The 21,292-nt window shown below is 45.8% G+C and overlaps 2 protein-coding genes across 3 annotated transcripts in view; one reads left to right on the top strand and one right to left on the bottom strand.

Moving 5' to 3' along the window:
• Positions 1–21,292, top strand: part of DNAAF6 (dynein axonemal assembly factor 6) — a 502,401-nt gene that overhangs the window by 132,310 nt on the left and 348,799 nt on the right. The window lies entirely within an intron of this gene.
• The window catches only part of LOC138481588 (uncharacterized), a 185,728-nt gene continuing 182,454 nt past the window's right edge, over positions 18,019–21,292 (bottom strand). Inside the window, exon 6 of the mRNA XM_069613796.1 lies at positions 18,019–18,173. Within this exon, the coding sequence (XP_069469897.1) occupies positions 18,019–18,173 (155 nt within the window). The remainder of the gene's footprint in view (positions 18,174–21,292) is intronic.

The following is a 21,292-nucleotide window of genomic DNA, read 5'->3' as shown; positions in this document are numbered from 1 at the left end:
AATAGCTCAAAATTTTACATAGGAAGTTTTAAAACGGAGATTCTAGTATTTTTTTTTATGTGGCCTATCTATTTTTTAAATAAAACATTTTACTAGACCATCCCTTTAAGTATTCTTGAAAAGGCTCCCAAATGTCTTTAGGCCTACAGGCTGGAGTAACCAGGGAAACGTAAACCTCCTCACTCTCATTGGCATAAGTCATTTCTTTAGTCCACATTTTAATGTCTGGGTCCACTTTCGATTTCCATTGCAGTAATATACATTTTTTGGCCATCGGACACCCAGGGTTAAATAGGCGACAGAACTTAACAGATGTCTCCAAACAAGTATTTCGGGAATGACAATGAAGGGCATACATTTGTGAGTTCATGCAGACAGTTTGCAGCCATCTGCGAGAACTGGGCTACCTGGGGCAACTCCAGTATATGTGGTGTGCATCAGCTACTGCAGCGCTGCACTTAATGCAGCCGCTATACGCCTTGAGGGCGAATCTGGCCATTTTTGCAGAGGTGTAATGTAACCTTTTGAGTAACTTCAATCGCATGAGTCTGTGCCTGGCATTGAGGGATACCTCCTTGGTCAAACGACACCACCGGAGCCACTGAGTGTCATCCAATGACCCGCCCAGGTCTGTCTCCCATCTTCCTCTAGCACACTGGGGTTGGTTCTGAGCATCTTGACATTTCTTATATAGTCTGGACACCAGCCCTCTGGGATTCCCACACATGACTACCATATCCAATACCCCACATTCTTCAGGTTCAGCCGGCTGACAAAAGAGATCCCCAGATAGAGATCATGCAGTGTTAGAGTACCATCTGGGTCCCACCCACTCCGGATGTCCTTATCGTATGTCGGGGGAGTCCCGGGCAGCACCAGAGCAGGATTGCCCCGACGTAGGGTGTGGTGGTGTTCAGTCTCTTGAATATTCCGGCCCACGCATTCACCGGTGTGCGGACCGGGTCAAATATACAGGTGTACGCATGAGCCAGCTAGAACAATAGTGCGGCGCTGTATTTCTCTAGGTTTGTATGCACTGGCCAGTCCAGTGGGGAATTCCAGTATCTGGAAAACTGCGCCTGTGCCACTTCATAGTACAACTCAAAGTCCGGGCTTTGTAACCTGCCTTGCTCGTATGGTCTGGACATGTCCTCCCATTTCATCCGCAGAGTTCAAGCGCCCCAGGTAAATCCTATTGCTAACGACCGCAGCTTGATTAAAGAATGCGCGGCCCAGCCATGCCGTAACATTGGTAATGTAGTATAGGAGTTTAAGAACCACAATAATTTTTAGAAGGGACAGCCTGCCGTATAGTGAGATGGGAAGCCTAGCCCATAGGTTCAGTTTATCTTCAAGTGTTCGTAGATACTTTTCATAGTTTTAGGTTATTAATTAATGGTGTTGGTGAATGACCACTATGCCTAGGTACTTGAGTTTATCTCTGACTCATCTAAAACCTGCTAGGTCAGGCGGAGCAATGGTGGCTTCGTTTAGTGGAAATATCTCTGATTTAGTCTCATTGATACGGTATCCCGAGTAGATGGGGAATTTGCGCACCTAGTCCAATATTGGGTTCAAGTTGGTAGCTGGGTTTCTTCGGTGTCTAATGAAGCCACCGTCGCTTGTGCATCCTGGTTTAGTTGTGAGATGATACCGAACAGTCTCTGTAAACTGAATGCAGTTGATGGACCGGGGACGAACTCTGATTGATCTGGGTGGACCAGTTCTGACAAGTATGGGAGGAGACGAGTGGCTAATAATTTGGCAACCATTTTGGTGTCCAAATTAATTGAAGATAGTGTTCTGTATGAAATAATGTGAGCGGCTGGTCTGATCGGCTTCAGCAGCACTGTGATTACCGCTTCTGAGAGAGAGGGGGGAAGCCGGCTGGATTGGAGTGACTCCTCCTATACCATCAGCAAGTTGGAACGTAGCTCCTTTATAATTCGATGCTCGGTCCATCAGGGCCAGGAGCCTTGCCAGATGGGAGCGACTTAATGGCGTCAGCTTTCATCAGTGGTCATCGGTTGGTTGATGAACTGTCGGGCATGCGCTGGAAGCACCAACAGAGGTATTTCGTCTAAGTAGGTTTCCAGCTCTGCTGCTGAACAGCCATCTGATTTCGAGTATAGGGATTCATAGAACCCATGAAATTTGTTATTGATAGCTTCAGGGGTAGTCAGCGTGGCTCTGGTGGAGCTCGTTATACCGGCAATCTGCTGAACTCTGTTCTCCCCTCTGATCGCATTGGCCAGAGTGAGTCCCAGTCTATCGGCTTCCCCATATATTCTGCCGTGTGTAGGAGATAGAGCAGTTGAACCACCCTATCTGCCAGCTCCCTAAACTTCAACAAGTTCCCCTTAATACAACCAAGTAGGGCAAGGTCCTGCATGTTACCATAGTCGACCTCCAGCTTCTTACGGTCGGCGTCCACCTCGTCAAGCTCCCGTCTGGTTTCCCTCAGTGCACCTGAAGCCATGGAGATGACCTCCCCCCTGAACCACACCTTAAAAGCCACCCTAACCATGCCATTTCTTTGGAAAAATTTCTATCGCGCCATTGTGCAGAGACTCAGAGAATTGGGTTTGTCAGACATGCAGGGGGTATATGCCAAAGGGAGCGTGGGGCGGGCAGTCCACTCCAGCTCAATGTCATAATGATAGGGGAGTGGTCTGAAATAGTGCGGGGGAGAGTCCTACAGTCCTTGACTTGTGCCATTGGGGGGGTGGGGGATCAGCCAGTAGTCTATTCTCGAGTGGGTTTTGTGGGCCGTTGAGTATGTGTTTTCCCGTGTATCTGGATTTCGCCCTAGCCAAACGTCTACTAAATCAAGATGTTCCATAATGTGTAATGTGTCCAGCTGGCATTGGGCAGTTCCCGTTGAGTGGATCTGGACCTATCCATGACACAGTATAGTATCAAGTTAAAGTCTCCTCCCAGATAATGCATGATTGAGAACCCCCTGTTAGTAACCATAGGATGAGATACCTGTCTTGCGGGTCTGTACTGCGTTTGGTCTTCTGGAACTGGATAGTTTGTGTATTAGCGTCAATACCCCCATGGGATTGCAATGAGTAATTAGTGTAGCCACGCTGAGAGCCCCACGTCACAGGAAATGCATCATTGAGGGTCCCAGTGGCATGCGCCTCCTGCAGCATCGCCACTTTTGGAGCCTGGCGGTTCATGTATGCAACAACCTTCCGCGCCTTAATAGGGTGGTTAAGTTCATGGATATTCCATGACATAAATGTGATTTTAGTCCCTATTATGGCTGAGTTGTGATCGGCTGAAGCCCGATTAACATTATCCCTCATCGTTGCCAGCAGGGGAACCCACCCGCCCCGGCCCGATCCCTCCTCGGGAGCGGTATAGAAATCGTGGACTCAATGTATGCGATTGCCGCAGCCGGGTTCTCAAAGAAGTGTGCCCTTCCTCCATGTTGTATCCTCATCTTCGCTGGATACAGTAACGCATATTGGACTTGCCTAACGTGTAGATGTTTTTTAACTACGTCATATGACTTGCGCTTAGCCAGCACATTGGCGGAGAAGTCAGGGTATATGTGTATATCAGAAGATTCATATTGTAGAGCCCCTTTTTCCGTTGCCATGCATAAAAGTAAGTCCCTGTCGCAATAGTTGAGGAGTTTAGCAATGGTAGTGCGGGGAGGAGCCCCCGGTTTGGGGACAGGAGCCAGGACCTGGTGCACACTCTCCACCAGGAAGTATTTTTAAAATCTGGATGATTTGAATGTTTGTAACAGGCACTCAACAAATTGTTCCATCAGGCATTTACAGCCCGCCTCCGAGATCCCAATTATCTGAATGTTATTGCAGCGAGACCGGAATTCTAAGTCATTGCACTTATTGCAGACTTTGCTGAATTCCTGCTGTAGGTGTGCAATGTCACTGCAATGTTTGTTAACTGTATCTTCCGTTTCGTGAACTCTTGTTTCAACCTCTGTGATGCGGGCCCACTCTTTTTCCAGCTTAGACTTCAGGGACCCGATAGTAGAGACAATATCATCTAGCTACGTGCTAGGTTCTTGTTCACATCCATGAAACCGTTCTGTATCTCAACTAGGAGTTCAAAAAGGAGTTCAACTGGAGCCTCAGCTGGGCCTGAGGTTTTAGCAGGGTTGCTAGAGTAGCTGTCCATTGGCCCTTTCTTTTTGGCCCTGTGCCCTTCGTCATGTCGACAACTGCTGATTACTTGCTGGGTGCTTTATACACAGGAATGGGCAGCCAGCCACGGTTTACTTTGTTAGGGTTATCCCAGCTGTTGCAGTCTTGTTTGGTTTGTTCATCTTGCCACAGAGCAAACAACTTACCATCAACGACAGGTCAACCTAATCATGCCTGTGTTGTTGTTGTGGCGAGACCGTGGTCATATAGGCGCCCGTCAGGAAAGTATTGCATTCAGTTCAATTCAATTCAATTTCTAACGCGCTGGGGAGCCAGGTGGATGTTCTCCGCTGTGTAGGCGGTCACTGGGCCTGGGCAGCTGACGGGAAACAAGTGCTAGACCTTTGGCTTTGGGCCACATGTAGTGCTGTGCCTGTATGCCCGCATTAGTTCTCAGCAGTGTGTGTGTGTTGCAAGCGCAATTCCGAAGTTCTGGGCCCCTGCCACGCAAGCACAATAGACCTCCCGGGGATGGAAAGTTGCAAGGATTGCTATGTCCTGAAGATGGTTCCTTGCTGTAGCCCCTGCGGGCTAATGTGGTTGCAGTCAACCGCCCTCTTGTATCAGGGGCGTACTTGTGTGTATCCGCCTAGCACTCTCCAGCAGGCTTCGTAGGATTCTGGATGTTTCTTTATTCCTCAGTCTTCTCTTGCTACTGTGTCTTGCAGTACGTGGCTGATCACCCGGGCAGCTGCTATCCTGGAATAGAGGACAGCTCAGGATGCCCCCGGGCACACACCAAACCCAGCACCCTGTATGTGCCTGGCCTATAAACGTGACCGGGCGGTCAGTTCCACCTCTTGGTTTCACTAATCTTTATTTAATGTCATCCCAGTCCCCCTTAAAGCCTTGGTGAAGTGTATGGCGCATTGGGCACACAGCACCAGGTTCCGCCGGCGCGGGCCTCGTGTTGCAAGCAGTGGTCCTCCGTAGTACACCCTGGCCGTGCTTCTTTAGGTGTTTCTGTCCTGTGGCCGGCCCACCGCGTGATATTAGGCAGCCAGCGCGGACCTGCTTAGTGTAGAGTTATCTGTGCTCGTTGAAGGGCTACGTGCTAGCCAGGCACCGGCAGCCATAACGTTCACGCAGCACCACACAAGCCCAGGGCTGGGGCCGACTGCTAGCTACCAATATGTCCGCCGCCAGACCTGCCAGCCAATGTGTTGGAAGTATAGTTATGCGTCGCTGCCACCAACCGTGGAATGGCCCTGGGCCGTGGCTGCAGATGCGTCGTCCTCACACCCCGCACTCTGTGTCTTCAGTAGTGCGCGTGCTGCTGTGTCACCACAGCCTCTTCCTTCGCACAGGTGTCCACTGGTGTCCGTATGATGTTCCGACAGGCGAGCAGCACAGCTTCTGGTCACGGATGTCTCCGGCTCGTCTCGGGTTCCTCGTTGCAGGGGGAGGGTGGCACAAAGCGTCCCAGGTGTTCGGGGTGCTACAGGCCACTGCCCCAGCCGCACCTCACAGGACCAGGTTGCAGGCCTCCTCAGCAAGTCACAGGCTCCCCCTCCCCATCAGGGAGCTCACGCCACGCCCCTGGACAACCATTGTTCGCCGTAGGGAACCAGGATCCAAGCTTCAGTCTTGGTTCGGCCGACACCCGCACAGTCAAGGGCACTCTCCGAGAGTGAGGCGCTAGCCACCTCTCCGACAGCGGGTCGTTGGTCGGCTCCTACGCCAATGCGTGCGGGAGCAACTGAGTCTCCAGCGAGGTTCTGAGGCGCGCCGCGTCCCAACTTCGATAGGGCACCACTCCCTCAATAAGCTTTAGATCTTCACGGCGCTGAGCCCACATGAGCTTGGATCATTCACCAAGTCGCAGCCTGTATCAGTTTCTCACATACTTGGGCAGAAAAGGATTAATTTAAAATACGGATATTTTGGGACTGCAGCTCCTCGTTTAGTCGCCCATCTTGCTTGGCTGCTCAACAGTGCCCCCATATTTATTGGTTATGTCTCAACGTGAGTCTAGCTGACAAGCTATAGTCTTTCCACATCCTTAAGTTTATTTTATCTACCTCCCCTTTCCCTACGGGAGGGTCTTGAATGCCACAGTATTTTTTTAGTTAGTGGCAGTCGGGAGCTCAGGAAGGTTCTGTGAGGTTAATCATCTCCTGCGAAAATTGAAGGTTGGGATCTGATAGGATGAAAGTCCCATGTTGAACTATCTCGCCCAAATTGCCATGGACCCCAAGAGTATCTCCTTTAGTTCATTGGGGGAGGAGTTTGGAGAATTGCAGGCTGCTCGGTGGCAAACTCAGGTTTTAGGTAACAAGGTAGAAGAATTAAATCTTAGTTAGTAGGTCGCAAGTATAGCAGAGCATTTACAGCCTGAGAAAGATATATTCTCATAGCCCTTAGAACTGTATCCTATGACAGAAGCTGGTAATGGGGTATAGTAGAGGTAAAAATCTTAGAGTTAGTTTTTTAAGTAACTCCCCAATTAGCCACTGTTCTAACTCCACCAGAGCTCTACAGAGAGGAACCTAAAAGATTCAAAATCTACCTCATGAAGTTTAAAATATTTTATTTGACGTCCTGAGACTTCGGACGGAATCCGCCAAGGTGGCTTTTATACTGTCATGATTATGAAATAGTGTGGTCAGTTGCCTTGAAGCAGGAACAATAATCTTTGTCTGTATTGTGGGCAGGAGAGGCATTTTTTGGCTAATTGTCTGAGGAATCTGGAAAGTGTTAAGTGTCTGGCTTAAAGGGCCCAGCAAAAGGTGGCAAATGCCCTCCAGACATCTATGCCTCATATCACCCTAAATGTATCCTTAGTTTAGTTTGTTTATTTATAGAGCACGTCCGAACCCTCAGGTAGCTGGGCGCATAATCATGTGGACAACATAGTTAGATATCGTTACGCGCAGCAAAAAGAAAGAGTACATACATTCAATGGTACAGTATGTGGCATGAGATAAATACAATAGATAAAAGAGGACCTGGTTACATGGTGGTCCGTTACAAGGTACAGTTGAGACATGCGGTAGTAATTGGTACAGTGAAGCGGCCTGGAGGTGAGTAATCCTTATTGTGGGATGGGGACATTCGTTGTAGTAGACCATTTATGATTGGCTCAGGTGCTACGAGTAATTTATTTAGACTGAGGATTTGCCAAATCGTTAGGAATATCCATTTGTAAAAAGAAGATGCCAGAACAATTGAAGGCAGTGGATGTAATACAGGTTTTTTTTGCGTTCCATTAGCCATACGTTTTGGATATACAGGGGATACATTGAGAGGAGATGGTTTTTGATTTAATTGACGCACCCTAGTTGGGGATAATACGAGGAATACCTTGGGTTACCTTGCATAATCCAGGAATCGATAAATGGGAAAAAGTTCTGTAGAGTTTAAATCCGGGTTACGCCAGGAGGTTTGTTTTCCTACGGAATTGGTGGCTAAATCTAGATTTGATATTGGCGCTTGTCTACCTGAAGGAGTTGGGAGGAACCATTACGTTGGGGCAGTGGCAGGGGTATTTCCCGAATGTTATAAGGATTTTTGGGATGTTTTTCATGAGGTTGAAACAGTAGATTTACAGAAAACGCTTGTTGCTCTGATCTGCAGGTCGCAGGTTCCAATTCTGGCAAGGCCAACTCAGCCTTTCATCCTTTTGAGGTCAATAAATGAGTACCAATTTCGATTGGGTAACAATGGTAATGTGTGTAAATATGTCCTATGTAAAGATTAAAGCGCTATATAAAAATCTTATTATTATTCGATTGCAAGATTGAGTTGAAGGCTGGTGCTCAGGTACCCTGTAACAGGAACTACGCGGTAAGTGAGGAGAATGAACATTTTATTATCGTTAGTAGGATATTTATTGAGTGCAAACCTAGCTTTGGGAGGCAACAGAGCACTTTACAATCGTAGGGGGAAGAACACAGTGAAGGAAGCAGAGAAGCAGGGAGCATTTGAAGGAAGAGTACTTGGCGAAAGGTTTCATTCGACATCATCTGTTGGGGGCCAGACACACGATTACAGTGCTTGCGGACCGTAGACATGTAATATTCCCGAAGTCGGCTAAAACCTTAACACCAACACAGCTTCATTGGTCATTGTTCTTTGCGGAATACGTTTTTGTAGTTCAGTTCAAACTGGGCCACAGAATGGGAAGGTGGATGCGTTATCGAGGTGCCTCCCGGGAAGTGAGAAGTTGGATCCTCTGGTTCCAATTGTTTTAATTGAAGAGAAAAGATTTATCATCGGAGGAATACAACAAGAATTAGATTTTCTATGAAAATTCAGCTTAAGCCCATTTCCCAACCAGATGCAGAGCTGGGCATGCAAGGAGTTAATCGGGAAGATTAGTGAGGGTCTACCTTAGGTTGACAGGAAATCAGTTTTACATTTTGAAAATCTGATCTAAAAGGCACAAGAGGAGTGCCATGATTCTCTGTTAGCGAGTCATCCGAAGACAATCGAGCTGTTAAGGGGAAATTATTGGTGGGAAAACGTGAGTATTGATACTTTAAATTTAGTAAAGACCTTTGAGGTTTGTGCATGTGCACATTTTAGAGAATCAAAAGCCTGCAGGGTTTTTAAGGCCACTTTCCATTCCAACTCGCACATGGCACACCATTTATATGGATTTAATAGTAGATACTCCAAGGGATGAAGGAATAAAGGAGGCTCTGCAATGTTTGTCAAGGTGGATGTCTTGACTAAGACGGGCCATTTCATTCCTATTCAGGAACAAGTGACTGCCACTAGTCTTATACAAGGTTTTCAGTAACATGTATTGTATTTGCATGGTTGTCCTTCACACGTTCTGCCTGAAAGGGGGCCACAGTTTGTGTCTAAGTTATGGCATGCTTTTTGTAAGATTTTAGGAATGGAAATCAGGTTTACCATGAGATGTTCTCTCATATGGACGGACAGAACGGGTTTATCAAGAGTTGGAAAATATCTCGAGCATTATTTTAAGGTAGAGAACGTTTGGGTGGCCTGTATCTTGCTGGATGAATTTAGTTACAATAATTCAGCCAATGATTCTACTTCCTTATCACCTTGGAGATCGCCCTAATTTCCTTTGGGATTCCTTGGTATCATGTTCTTGAGGTTGAAGGCGGATTAAGGGTAATGTAAATAATTTACACAGCACTATCAGGGTTTTACAGTTAAGTTATAAACCATTTGTATGTGCCCAGCTCCTATTTATCAAGAGGGAGACCTAGTTTGGTTGTTGATAAAGTGTATCAGAATGAAGGGAAGTCCTCGTTTTGGTGGACCATTTGTGATAATAAAGATAATTACACCTGTAACTGTGAAATTGGCATTGCCCTCGAAAATGATGATTCATCCAATTCACCATGTGAGTTGAATAAACCATGTGGAAAAGAAACCAGGTTAGATTTCTCCCATTCCCCAATTACTACTGAGAATCGGTAGGAGGAATGAGGTGCAGAGCATATTAGATACTAGGAGCCTGAAAGGGAAATTACACTATTTGTTGGATTGGAAGGGCTATGAGGCAGATGAGAATTGCTGGGAGGATGCAGACAATGTTCATGCCCCCATATAGTACCAAAATGTTAGCAATAATGCCATTACAAACCAGGCCCTGGGACACGGCTTAGAAGAGAGGGGTACTGTCAGGTTCTCTCAGTGCCTGGAAATATGTGGACAGGCCATGGTGATTCATAAGATGGGGTGGCAGAGTGGGAGGGGTTGTTTAAGAGATTAAAGGGGAGGAAGAGGTTGGACTGGTAATGCATATGAGGAGTGTTTTAATGTGGGGATCCTTGATACCTCATTTCCCATTCAGGAAAAGGTTTCAGTCCCATTCCAAAATGGAGGAAAGCAATCTGAAGTATGATTATTTAAAGTTCCCTTGTTTGGCTATTTGGAAGGCTGAGGACATTTGAAACTGTCTTCCATCCGCAGCTTGGCAGCCAGCAGGTCCCACCTTCTTGGTGTCTAGCATGGGGACATTAGACTCTCATACTTTAACTTCAGAAGATTGAAAGAAAGAGACCAGACTTCAAAACTCATCCACATTCGGGTGGGAGCTTTCTGTTTATATCTATTTAGGACGCTCATACGTTTGTTTGAGAGAACAGTGAGAATACAGTGACTAAATTTAATGTGTAAAGGCTTGATTTTGGTACTTATTGCTCTGATTTAAATAGGGTTATTTTCTGGTATTCAGATTTCCTACCAAATTCTTTAGCTAAGGAATCTTTGAGAGGAAGTCAGAGAGCTCAAGACACAACACAGGAGACATTGAAAAGTGGCGCAAGCGTTGATTAGAAGAGCTGATCATGAGGCATGCGTGGCATCGTACTATAGGAGGACATCACAAAGAAACTCCCAATAGGCGAGTGGCGTGCAGGTGGTGTGCGCAAGAAGTTGGCGCAGAGCAGTGCACGTGTAGCCGTGAGGTGAAGGCACAGGTTAGGATTGCGCTGAAGACTAATTCAAACCACAAGAAAAAGAAACTCAAAAATATTTCAAAATAAACATAGTTTTTTAATGAGCACAACTTGCAAAGACACATACACTGAAGAGATAAAGAGGCATAGAACTTGTCTTCCGGATTTAGTTTCAGTGTAACAAATACTTCGAACGGATTGTATCCTCCCATGTATTCCTCATCTTATGATATTCGTATCCCAGCTCTGCTGCTTCGAAAATGTATTTCTTTTTTCACCAGGGGGCGCTGTGTTCGAGTCCGCAGAGTCGAAGCCCTTGAGGGCCACCGTCGGGCGTTGATGTCATCAGCTGTATAAAGGGATCGAGCAGCGCCCGTTAACTCAGTTCTGTTTTTCCGACGCAAATGCTTCATGTTACGAACGGCGCATCAGAATTTTCTTCGATGATGTCCTTGTCTTCTACTCCCTCCACACCCAAGACAGGGTTAAAAAAATGTCTGAAGTGTGGCAGGAAGATGTCTATAACCGGCCCCCATCGGAATGGCCTCTGGTGCCTCAGCCCAGGCCATCGGGTTGACGAGTGCGGGTCCTGTCAGGCCATGTCCAATAAGGCTCTTGGGGAACGCAGAGGTAAGCTGGCGGTGGGAGAGGAGAAATATAAGTCTTTGAAAAGACAAAAGGATTCAGATGAATCCAGTCAAAAATCTCATCATGAGTCGAGGAGGTCGAGATCAAAGAGTTGCTCGAGGAAATCTTCCTCATCTTCGACTAAAAAGTCAAAAAAGCGACGTCAGAGGTCTTCTTTCTCCTTGTCCTCCTCTGAGAGGGGAGTAACTTATCCATCAAAGCACGATTCCCCAGAAAAATGGGAGGCCTTCAGGGCTTCGATGCTTAAAATATTCAAGAAAGCGGGCCAGACCCCCTCGAAGTTGCTGCGTAATGATCATGCCTCTACCCACTCTAAAAGTGACAGAGGAAAATCAAGATCTAAACATGCGAGAGTTGAAAAAGAGTCAAGAGTGTCTTCAAGGGAAAGTTCCCCGATGCCTCTTACTAAGTCAAAGTCTCCGGTGCATAAATTGGGGCTAGCGGAATCAGCATCGAAGTCGAAGCCAAAACTCGACTCGGCACAGTCGATGACCATAGCGTCGAGACCACTGACGAAGATGACGTCGACACCTTTAGCTGTATCAAAGCCTTCTTTGACAGCATCGAAGCCTCCTTCAACACCATCGAAGCCAGCGTCGTCCCCATCAACGTCTTCGACGCCTTTATCGAGGCCTTCTTTGATTCCAAGACCCAAGTCGACACCATTGTCCATACCTAGCCCAATTCCACCTTTACCTGAAAAGACTTTCCACCCTCAACCTAGACAGGAATTTCTTAGATCCATGTCATCTATATATAAAGAACATTCCTCTGAAGAGAATCTCACTCCAGTTGGAGTTAAATTTGGAGCCAGAGAGGTCCTTGAAGAACTAGTGGACCCACAGTATAAAATAACAGACCTTTATGACTGTCTCCAAAATGCCAGTGTCTTAGACCCTTCAGCTGAAGTGAATTTTGAAAGACCAGATCCTACAGATCATGCTGATCCCAGTTATAGGAATCTTATGGGAAGGGTAATTGATTTTATGGGTTGGAAAGCAGCCTCCCCAGATTTCGAACAGGACGACATGACTGACATCCTGAGTGAGGGTCCTTTAAAAGATCCTGTTCTACCATTCCATAAAGCACTGCAAAAAAGGGTAATGGTAAATTAGAATGCTCCTGATTCTATTACTGCAGTAAATAAGAAACTGGTCAGAATATCAGATCCAGAATATTTATCCAAACACCTGTCTCCTGAAAGTTTAGTGGTTCAAGCTGCAACCTCCACTAGGCAATCAGCTTACCCATCAATACCACCAGACAGGGACGATAAAGTTGATGCTTGGGTCCTGGAAGCTTTTTCTTCGGGCAGCATGGCCCTTAATCGACTAATGTCACTTGCACATTAGCAAGATTTACTTATAACATGTGGGACTGCATGTCATCAGCGGCTGAACGCATCTCGGAAGGTGAAGGTGAGGAACGGGATGGTTTCCTGGCTATAGTGAAGGATGGTAAAGAGGCTATGGAGGAATGCCTTCAGTCAGGATTGTACACTGCGGATAGTATAAGCAGGTCCATGGCATCTAGCACAGTCCTGCACAGATTTGCATGGCTAAGAAAATCTGGGTTTGCACCTGATGTGCAATCTAGATCACTTAATATGCCCTTTGACGGCTTGAGGTTGTTTGGCAGCAAGGCAGATGAAAGCTTGGAGAAGCTGCAGACCTCAAATGCGGCAGCAAAATCACTTGGTGCCGCTATATAAACGGAGTGGGCACGCCAGTCAGAGAGGCCAACAGAGAAAACCCTTTCGTGGTGGAAAAGAAGAGGTGCTAGATCAGCCACAGCAGCGGCTAATAACTCCTCAGCCACTGCTGCAGCCGCTGCAAAGCCACTTTGAGGTCTTCACCCACAAGACACCGGTGGGAGGCAGAGTCAGTCGGTATCTGGATGAATGGCAGGGCATTATGTCAGATGCCTGGGCACTAGAGATAGTGACCCATGGTTACTGTCTTTCTTTTCATCAAAGACCTCAAGATAATCCACTGTGAGCATACTCTGTAAAAATTCCAGACCCGCTCCTTGTGCAGGAGATTTTAACCGTGCTAGAGAAAGGTGTTTCTCATCCCCAAAAAGGACGGACGATTGAGACCCATCTTGGACTTGAGAAGCTTGAACAAATTCCTCAGGAAGGACAAGTTCAAGATGGTGACCCTTTCTCAGATCCTTCAGGCTCTTCAGCTTCAGGACTGGCTTGTTTCACTGGACCTTCAGGGTGCTTATTTTCATGTGCCAATCCATCTCAAGCACAGAAAGTACCTAAGGTTCGCAATTGGTGGTTCTCATTATCAGTTTAGGGTTCTACCATTTGGGCTGACCTCCGCACCGAGGGTTTTCACCAAACTGATGACGGTGTTGGCAGATTATCAGGGTGAGTTCATCCGAACGAGCCCAGGAACATCTGGCCTTGAAATGCCACTTCTTACACAATGTGGGCTTCTCCCTCAATTACAAGAAGTCACAAATGATTCCAAGCCAAAAACTCCAATTCATAGGAGCAATCCTGGACACTTCCTTAGGGAAAGCCTTGCCTCCTGAGGATAGAGCTCACCACATTCTCTAGATGGTAATGAAGTTTCAAAATGCACAACAACTACCGGCTTTCGACTTTCTAAGGTTGCTAGGCCTCATGGCATCCTGCATTTTTCTGGTGCCAGAGGCCAGAATAAGGATGAGATCCCTTCAATGGGCCCTCAGGACTCAATGGTCCCAGTTTTCGGGGAGATGTCAGATCTTCTACAAGTCCCGGCCAAAGTGGCTTAAGATCTCCTATGGTGGGCTTGCAAGGAGAATATCCTCAAGTGGGAACCTTTTTGGCAACCATGGCCGGAGATAACGGTAGTGACGGATGCCTCACTCACAGGGTAGGGAGCCCACACAAACGATCTGACAATCAGCGGTCGTTGGTCTCCATCGGAGTGCAAACTACACATCAACCTTTTGGAGCTGAGAGAAATCATCCTAGCCCTGAAGGCTTTTCTGCCCTCTGTACAAGGAAAGAAGGTCCTGATAATGACGGACAACAAGGTGGCCATGTACTACCTCAACAAAAGAGGAGGCGTAGGATCACTTCCACTGTGCAGAGAGGCAATGCAGCTCTGGTTCTGGGCAATGCACGAAGGAATCTCTCTATCGGCAGTTCACCTCGCTGGAGAGCTAAACACGACAGAGGATGCTCTCAGCAGGCAGAGCACAGTCTCCCACGAATGGGAACTAGCTCTGGAAGTCCTTCAAGAGGTCTTCGCCCTTTGGGGAACCCCTCAAGTGGAACTGTTCGCGACCTGGGCCAACCGGAAGTGCGAACTCTATTGCTCAAGGGAATTTCCCCCAAGAGGAGCTCTAGGGGACGCATTCATAGTGGATTGGGTATTTCCACTCCTTTACGCGTTTCCTCCCCATGATTCCTCAAGTAATCAGGAGGTTGAGAAAGGGTAGGAAAACCATGATCCTAATTGCCCCGGATTGGGCCAGGAGGACGTGGTACCCGGACCTTCTCGCAAGAGGAAGGTCGGGTTCTCCATCCAGAGGTCAAGACACTCAGCCTTCACGCATGGTTTCTGAGAGGCTAAGATATAAGGATTGGGACCTCCCGGATGATGTAATGGAGATATTGCTTTCGGCCAGAAGGCCAGCAACGAAATCCCTGTATCGGTGTCGTTGGAACAAGTTCAGTAACTGGTGCAGAGATAAGAATGTGGATCCATTTCTTTGTAATACTCCAACAGTGCTTTCTTTTCTCTAACACTTAGCCAATTTGGGGCTCCAAGTTGGAACTATAAAAGGTTACTTGGCAGCGCTATCTATCTTTAAGCGCTCCTCGGAAGAGGTGTCCTATTTTAAAATGCCTTTAGTCATTCAATTCTTGAAAGGCCTGACAAATATATACCCTCCGACACCTTTTCAGGTGCCCATCTGGGATTTAAATCTAGTCTTAAAATTTCTCATGTATGCTCGTCTCGAACCTCTACGTTCTTGTCCATTAAGACTGCTCACTCTAAAGCCAATTCTGTTAGTGGCTATAACATCAGCCCGCAAGGGTAAGTGAGTTGCAGGCACTGTCTTGTAAGCCCCCTCACGCCATTTTCCATAGGGACAAGGTTATTCTAAAAGGCAAACCATCTTTCTTGCCTAAAATAGTATCTGATTTTCATCTGTCACAAAAAATTGTCTTACCTTCCTTTTATCCTCCACCTCAGGCTAGTAAGGAAGAGGAAAGGTTGCATAGGCTGGACCCAAAAAGGGCTCTCAGTTTCTACATTTCCAGATTGGCAAATCTCCGACAATGTGACCAACTATTCGTTGGGTAGATTGGGCACAAATTGGGCCTTGCAGTATCTAAACAAACTCTATCCAGATGAATAATTCTAGCAATCTCTGAATGCTATAAACTAACTGGGAAAGAGCCTCCAGATGGATTAAGGGCTCATTCAACCAGAGGCATGGCAACTTCCACGGCTCTTCAGAGGGGTGTCCCGGTGCAGGATATTTGTGCTGCGGCCACCTGGTCATCAATGCACACCGTTGTAAAGCATTACTGCTTGGACTCTACTTCATATCAAGGAGGACTATATGCAAAGGCTGTCCTTCATTCAGTCCATAATAAAAATGTCTAGTACTCCCACCTCCTAAATTACCACTGGTGTCTATCATAAGATGAGCAATACATGGGAGGACACAATCCATTTGAAGAACAAGTTACTTACCAACTGTAACGTTCTTTCGATTGGATGTTCCTCAAATGTATTCCTCATCGACCCTCCCAACCTACCCCTCCGTACAGTTTACGCCAGTTGCACTCTAACTTCCTTAAGAGCCTGAGGACTTAAAAAACCTGATCAGCTGATGTGACCATGAACAGCGGATGACGTCGACGCCCGACGGCAGCTCTCAAGGGACTTCGACTCTGTGGTCTCGAACACAGCGCCCCCTGGTGGAAAGAAAATAATAATAATTTTTCGAAGCAGCAGAGCTGGGATACGAATATGATAAGATGAGGAATACGAGGGATGAACATTCAATCAAAAGAGCGTTACAGTTGGTAAGTAACTTGTTCATCTGTAAGAAACACGGTTTAGAATGCATATGTAAGCCTTCACACCCTGAGAGTTTGTCCTGCGCGAGGCCAGTGAAAGCTGCATGTGTCAAACCACCTTCGTTTATTTGGCTGCCAAAATGTTTGAATGGATGTAACCTTTTCCATTGCTCCAATACCCTACAAGTGTGGAGGGGCTTCTAATGCCATTTTGTAAAATGTTTTGCACCTTAAGACACTGCTGCTTACAGCTGGGATGTGAGCAGCCTTGCTGTAACCTTCACTCTTAAGAGACCTATTTGCAGCAGTTCTACTAGGACCCGAGGGAACTAGACTTTCAACCACCATGTTGAGACCAATACGGTGCTCACTCCCTTTGTTGGGATTTTGACCATCTTGCCCTCCAAGAGCCCCCACAGTAGATCACTGTGAGGACTCTAATGACTGACGGGAGAGGACACGAGAACCAAGACTTGGAGTACCTAACAAGCCCAGAGAGCTGCAGATGTCCAAGCATGAAACTCCTACTTGAGCCCATGTAGTGCTGGCTCCCCGAGGAGTGCCTCTTTTCTCAGTTTGGTCTGTCTGCCTGGCCGCAGTGGGAATCCACTAGACCAGAACAGTCTGCTACAGTCCCCACTTTGGCTGAGCCACCTTCTGTGATCTCCACCTGCTCCCCCCCCCCCCTGAAGACCACAACCAGTGTACCCCCTTGACACATGACTAGAAGATAATTGAAGTACGCAACACTTGTAGTCTTTACATCCAGCTGCAGCTGTCAGCAGTCATTGGGAACGGGTGAATGTCCTAGGCTACTTAACACATTTTTGGCAAATGAGTCGAACACAGCCAAGACAACTCCACCTCAGGGAACCATCAACATCATGGGGTGGAAAGCAATCCAAACTCTGATCTGGACCTCACATTCCGAGGGTTGGGCAGCTGATCATCACAGTGGGACTACGAGAAGGAGAAAACCTCGATTTACTGCCCTGTTTCCTCAAAGTTAATCGGGTCAGCACCAGGACTGTCTGGGACTAAGCCAATCATTCAGCACCTGGAGACGACCTTGAACACGGGGTAACCTTGCTTCTCAGTTTAACAATGGGTGGGTATAGTGCAAGGAATGCAGTCATTGTGTATAGACATTACAAAGCCAAAAAGAGGCTGGTGACCTGTGGTTTAACCTAATTGTCAGTGAATATCAAACGCTTAATCGTAAAGAACAGGGACTTTCTATATTTTACACTCTTATGCAATGGTATTGCATGAAAATATCATTAAAAAAAACAGAATGTTTGAAATGATCGGATTTTGGCTGTGCCAAAATTACGTACAGCCGAAAATGCCGTACATTTCAACCATTGGGTTTTCATTATGGCGAACAAGGGAAGCAGGGCTTTCGGGGTGTCCCCCACACCCTTGTTCGCTATAATGGAATTGGGGGTCGGTAGTTGTCCCCTGCATACAAAACAACAAAGATTTGAAAAGAAGGACCCTGCAGTGTCTGTTTCCATCCACGGAAGTGAAGGGAACTGCCACTGCAGGGACTCCGTGGCACACAGCGAAGTGTGCCGCCAAAAGCTAAGTAAGGGGGTGGGGGCAGCAGGGTTTACAAAGACCATTTAGCTGTGGGGCGCTTATTTCGAATATGAACATTTCGAATTCGACATTGTTGTCTTCGAAATGTTCGTAATCGAAATAATCACGTACATCCTTATGCAATACCTATTCAATTCACCTGTCTTTGAGAAATTTCAAGAATTTAAACTATACCTGTATGCATCATCAGCCCAATGGTTTCCATTTCTGAAGTGCACTGCTCTAGCTGCACAGGGGATGCCTCCGGGACTGCTGCTTCCTCCCACAAGCCTTGAATATTAGAGTTGTCTGCTTGGTTTGCTTCTTGTTGATGTGGAACTGTCGGAAAAAATGTTCAACTGAATTATATTTGGTCAATTTCCAGGAAGATGATGCAGTCTTTAAACCACAGCTTACATCTTTACCTTTAGGCAGGTTAGTCAGTTCAAATAATTGTTATTTAAAAACATAGCAATAGTTTTACCAACGTTTGCACACACCAGCCTCGCTGAATTTTTTGTGTAATTTATTCCAGCACATTAAAGCGTTTCTTATGTTTCAAGACACGTCTTCCCATTCCCCACACCTTTTGAAAAAACAGGTCTTTGCTTTGAGACCTTGTCAGTTATTGATATTGTTTACCAGCTTGTACACACGTTATGAAAATGGCAGCTTGTCCATGACCAAGGGAAAGTCCCAAAAGCGTGATACAATAAAATGATACAGGTTTGTTCACGTTCACTGGCCAGGGAACTAAGAAGGACACATCTCTTATATTTACTTATCTTGTGCAATTCACACGTAAAGACATGTTTAAAAACAGCCACACCTGAAAAGTAAAAATAATTCACTTCTGATTAGAATTTCAGTGCAGGCTGTGCAGAACGTACGAAATCTCAATAGCCCTTTTTTGGCACTTCTTCTTCTTCCAAGTGGAGCCCGCCACAGCCAACCGCATAGACATCAGCGCGGACAGCAGTCTCCAACCTCTACAGCTATCCATTCTCATATCCTTCCAAACCAACCTCCAATCTCAATGCCCTCCTTGAGGGAAAGAGCTTATGAACCCTCAGAAGCCATCTTTGTATCCCTCTCTTTGCCCATTATTCTCAGTCATTCTTTCAGTTGAGCAGCCCTGGCGCTATAAATGTGTCTTTTAGCATTAGAAACACGGTGCCCATGCTCAAGCATTCAAGCATTTCACAACATGCCCAGGCTCCTTTACAGAGGTGAGCAGTTCTTCACTGCGTTTGGCAATATTATATGGCACTGCGAGATCATACCATTGGACGTGAACATTGCTTGGCTACATTTCTTTCAAATTTACTATAATTCACCCAATAATACAAACTGCACATCCATTTTGTCATGTTTACCATTCATTTAGCCCCTTGCACATCACTGGCTGAAAGTAAAACCTCTTTCATTTGTTCATTTGTTATATTCCCTTAAACGGTGTGCTCCTTTGAGGTGGCCAGGCACCATTTAAAGATGCATGGACCAGTCATATTAATAAAGCAAATAATTCGCAATGGGCTCATTGTGCCTGGTGTGGAGCAACCAGACATGTAAAGCGCTCCTAGCACAATATTGCCAACCTCTCAAGCCCTGTCCCCCTTCTGTTTTGTTGGCGTCTCGGCTAAATTGTCACTTTCCTTTTATTTTTGCAATCATCTTATTGTGCCCCTTGGAGAATGTATGTTTTATCCTCGCCCTGTAAGCACATTTTTACAAATCAAAACCGCAGACATAATCCCTTGTCCTTTTTACTTTGAGAATATTCTTCAGAGATGAGATAAGGAAAGTATTTCTAATACAGCAGCAGTCATCTCACTTTAGTCAAGATGAGACCTAAGATCCATACAATTTGAACACAATTCTATTGCTATTAGCATTTGTCTCGTTTGAGGGCAAGGCAGGGGGGCCCTTTGCGTGGTTGTGGGCAAACAAAAAAAAGAGTATTTGGCAACATTTGGAGATGGGAGGTGGTTGGGGAAGTGTTTTCAATTTTATGGTAATTTTGTTTTTTTCACAAGATTCCATTGAGAATGCTGGAGTAAGCCAACACGCATGGTATTCTCGCGGGAATTGAAAATCCCGGTAGAAAATCTTGCGAGCATTAGAGTAAGACCCAAAAAATTAACAACATTGGTAAATAGCATTTTTGTCCCAGATCCTACATTTTGTGAAGTGGTCATTGGCCACAGACAAAAAGCCATGACCAGTGAGCCACGGTCTGTAACTAGTACACATGTGGTAGGAGATATAGCCTACCAAAAAACCTGCAATTCAGTGAAAGAACTTTACTTGAAGTGATGTTAAGGTGACTGCTTACACAACAAAACCCTTGAAATCTGTCAACTGTTGGAAGCTACGCCACCTGAGCCTTCAGCCCACCTGTTGTTCAGCATATTGCATCACTGGTCGCATCACAGACGACATTGTTTATTACATCGTGGATGACCTCACTGGAAACTAGAGCACACGGATGACTTCACAATGTATACCATGGGAAAATAACTGTCAGAGTAAAAGGTTCTTTTCATCTGTTTCAAGAAACATGAGAAATATATTGGCCAGGTGTATGTGTAGTGCATGCTAACAGATATGTAAAGCGGGTGTTATTGGGGGTGTTAAGTGTAAAGTATCCACTGGACCTGGCCTAAGACCAGGCCCAGTGGCTACTTTGGGTGTCATGGAAGGTCCTAGGGCATAGCTGTCATCAGTGTATTCTACTTTCAAGTGATGCCATCTTATGTCCGTGGGCTCATGGCTGCACAAAGAGGGGGTGGGGAGGGAAGGCAAAGTTACGGTCTCATAGCTCCCAACACTGAATTAAAAAGGGTTTGTTGCATTAAGTTATCCCCTTAACGTTAATTAAACTAAAGCTTTTCACTGAATATAGATCGATATATATTTATTTAAATACCTTGATTTGTTACACAACTCATGTTCCTTTGTAGTAACCAATGCAGTTCTCACGCAGATCATCCAGTGAAATCTCTTCCCTTTTTCCTTTCACTGTTAAGCTCATAAAAGTCAAAGTTGGACTTTCTCAAGAAGTTTTTCAGTTTCGGTGTGTAAATACATTAATTCCATCTATGTTTAAAACATTTCAAATTTCTCTTACCCATTAGCAGTATTAAGGCCCAAGCACTATACAGTCTTACCAATGATTTTGATTAACTTTATATATTATAGTACTTCTTCATGTTTCTGCATTGTCTGAAACGTCCACATTTTTCTTAGTATAATTTTCGTCTGCACAGTCGTGGAGTTCTGCTCATCAAATTTAAACCATACCCACCATATGCCATGGAAAGAGGGAGTGAACATTGTTCCTAGAAATTACTTGCAATAAAACATTAATATAAGGCAGACTTTCCTAAGAGGGTGCCTGTACAATAACACAAAGAGATCATCAGGCGATGAGCCAGTTTTTGAGGATGTGACATAGA

This window comes from Ambystoma mexicanum, chromosome 5p (genome assembly GCF_040938575.1).
Source record: "Ambystoma mexicanum isolate Mex_15411 chromosome 5p, UKY_AmexF1_1, whole genome shotgun sequence".
In the NCBI taxonomy this organism is placed as follows: domain Eukaryota; kingdom Metazoa; phylum Chordata; class Amphibia; order Caudata; family Ambystomatidae; genus Ambystoma; species Ambystoma mexicanum.
This window is presented reverse-complemented; position numbering and strand designations above follow the sequence as displayed.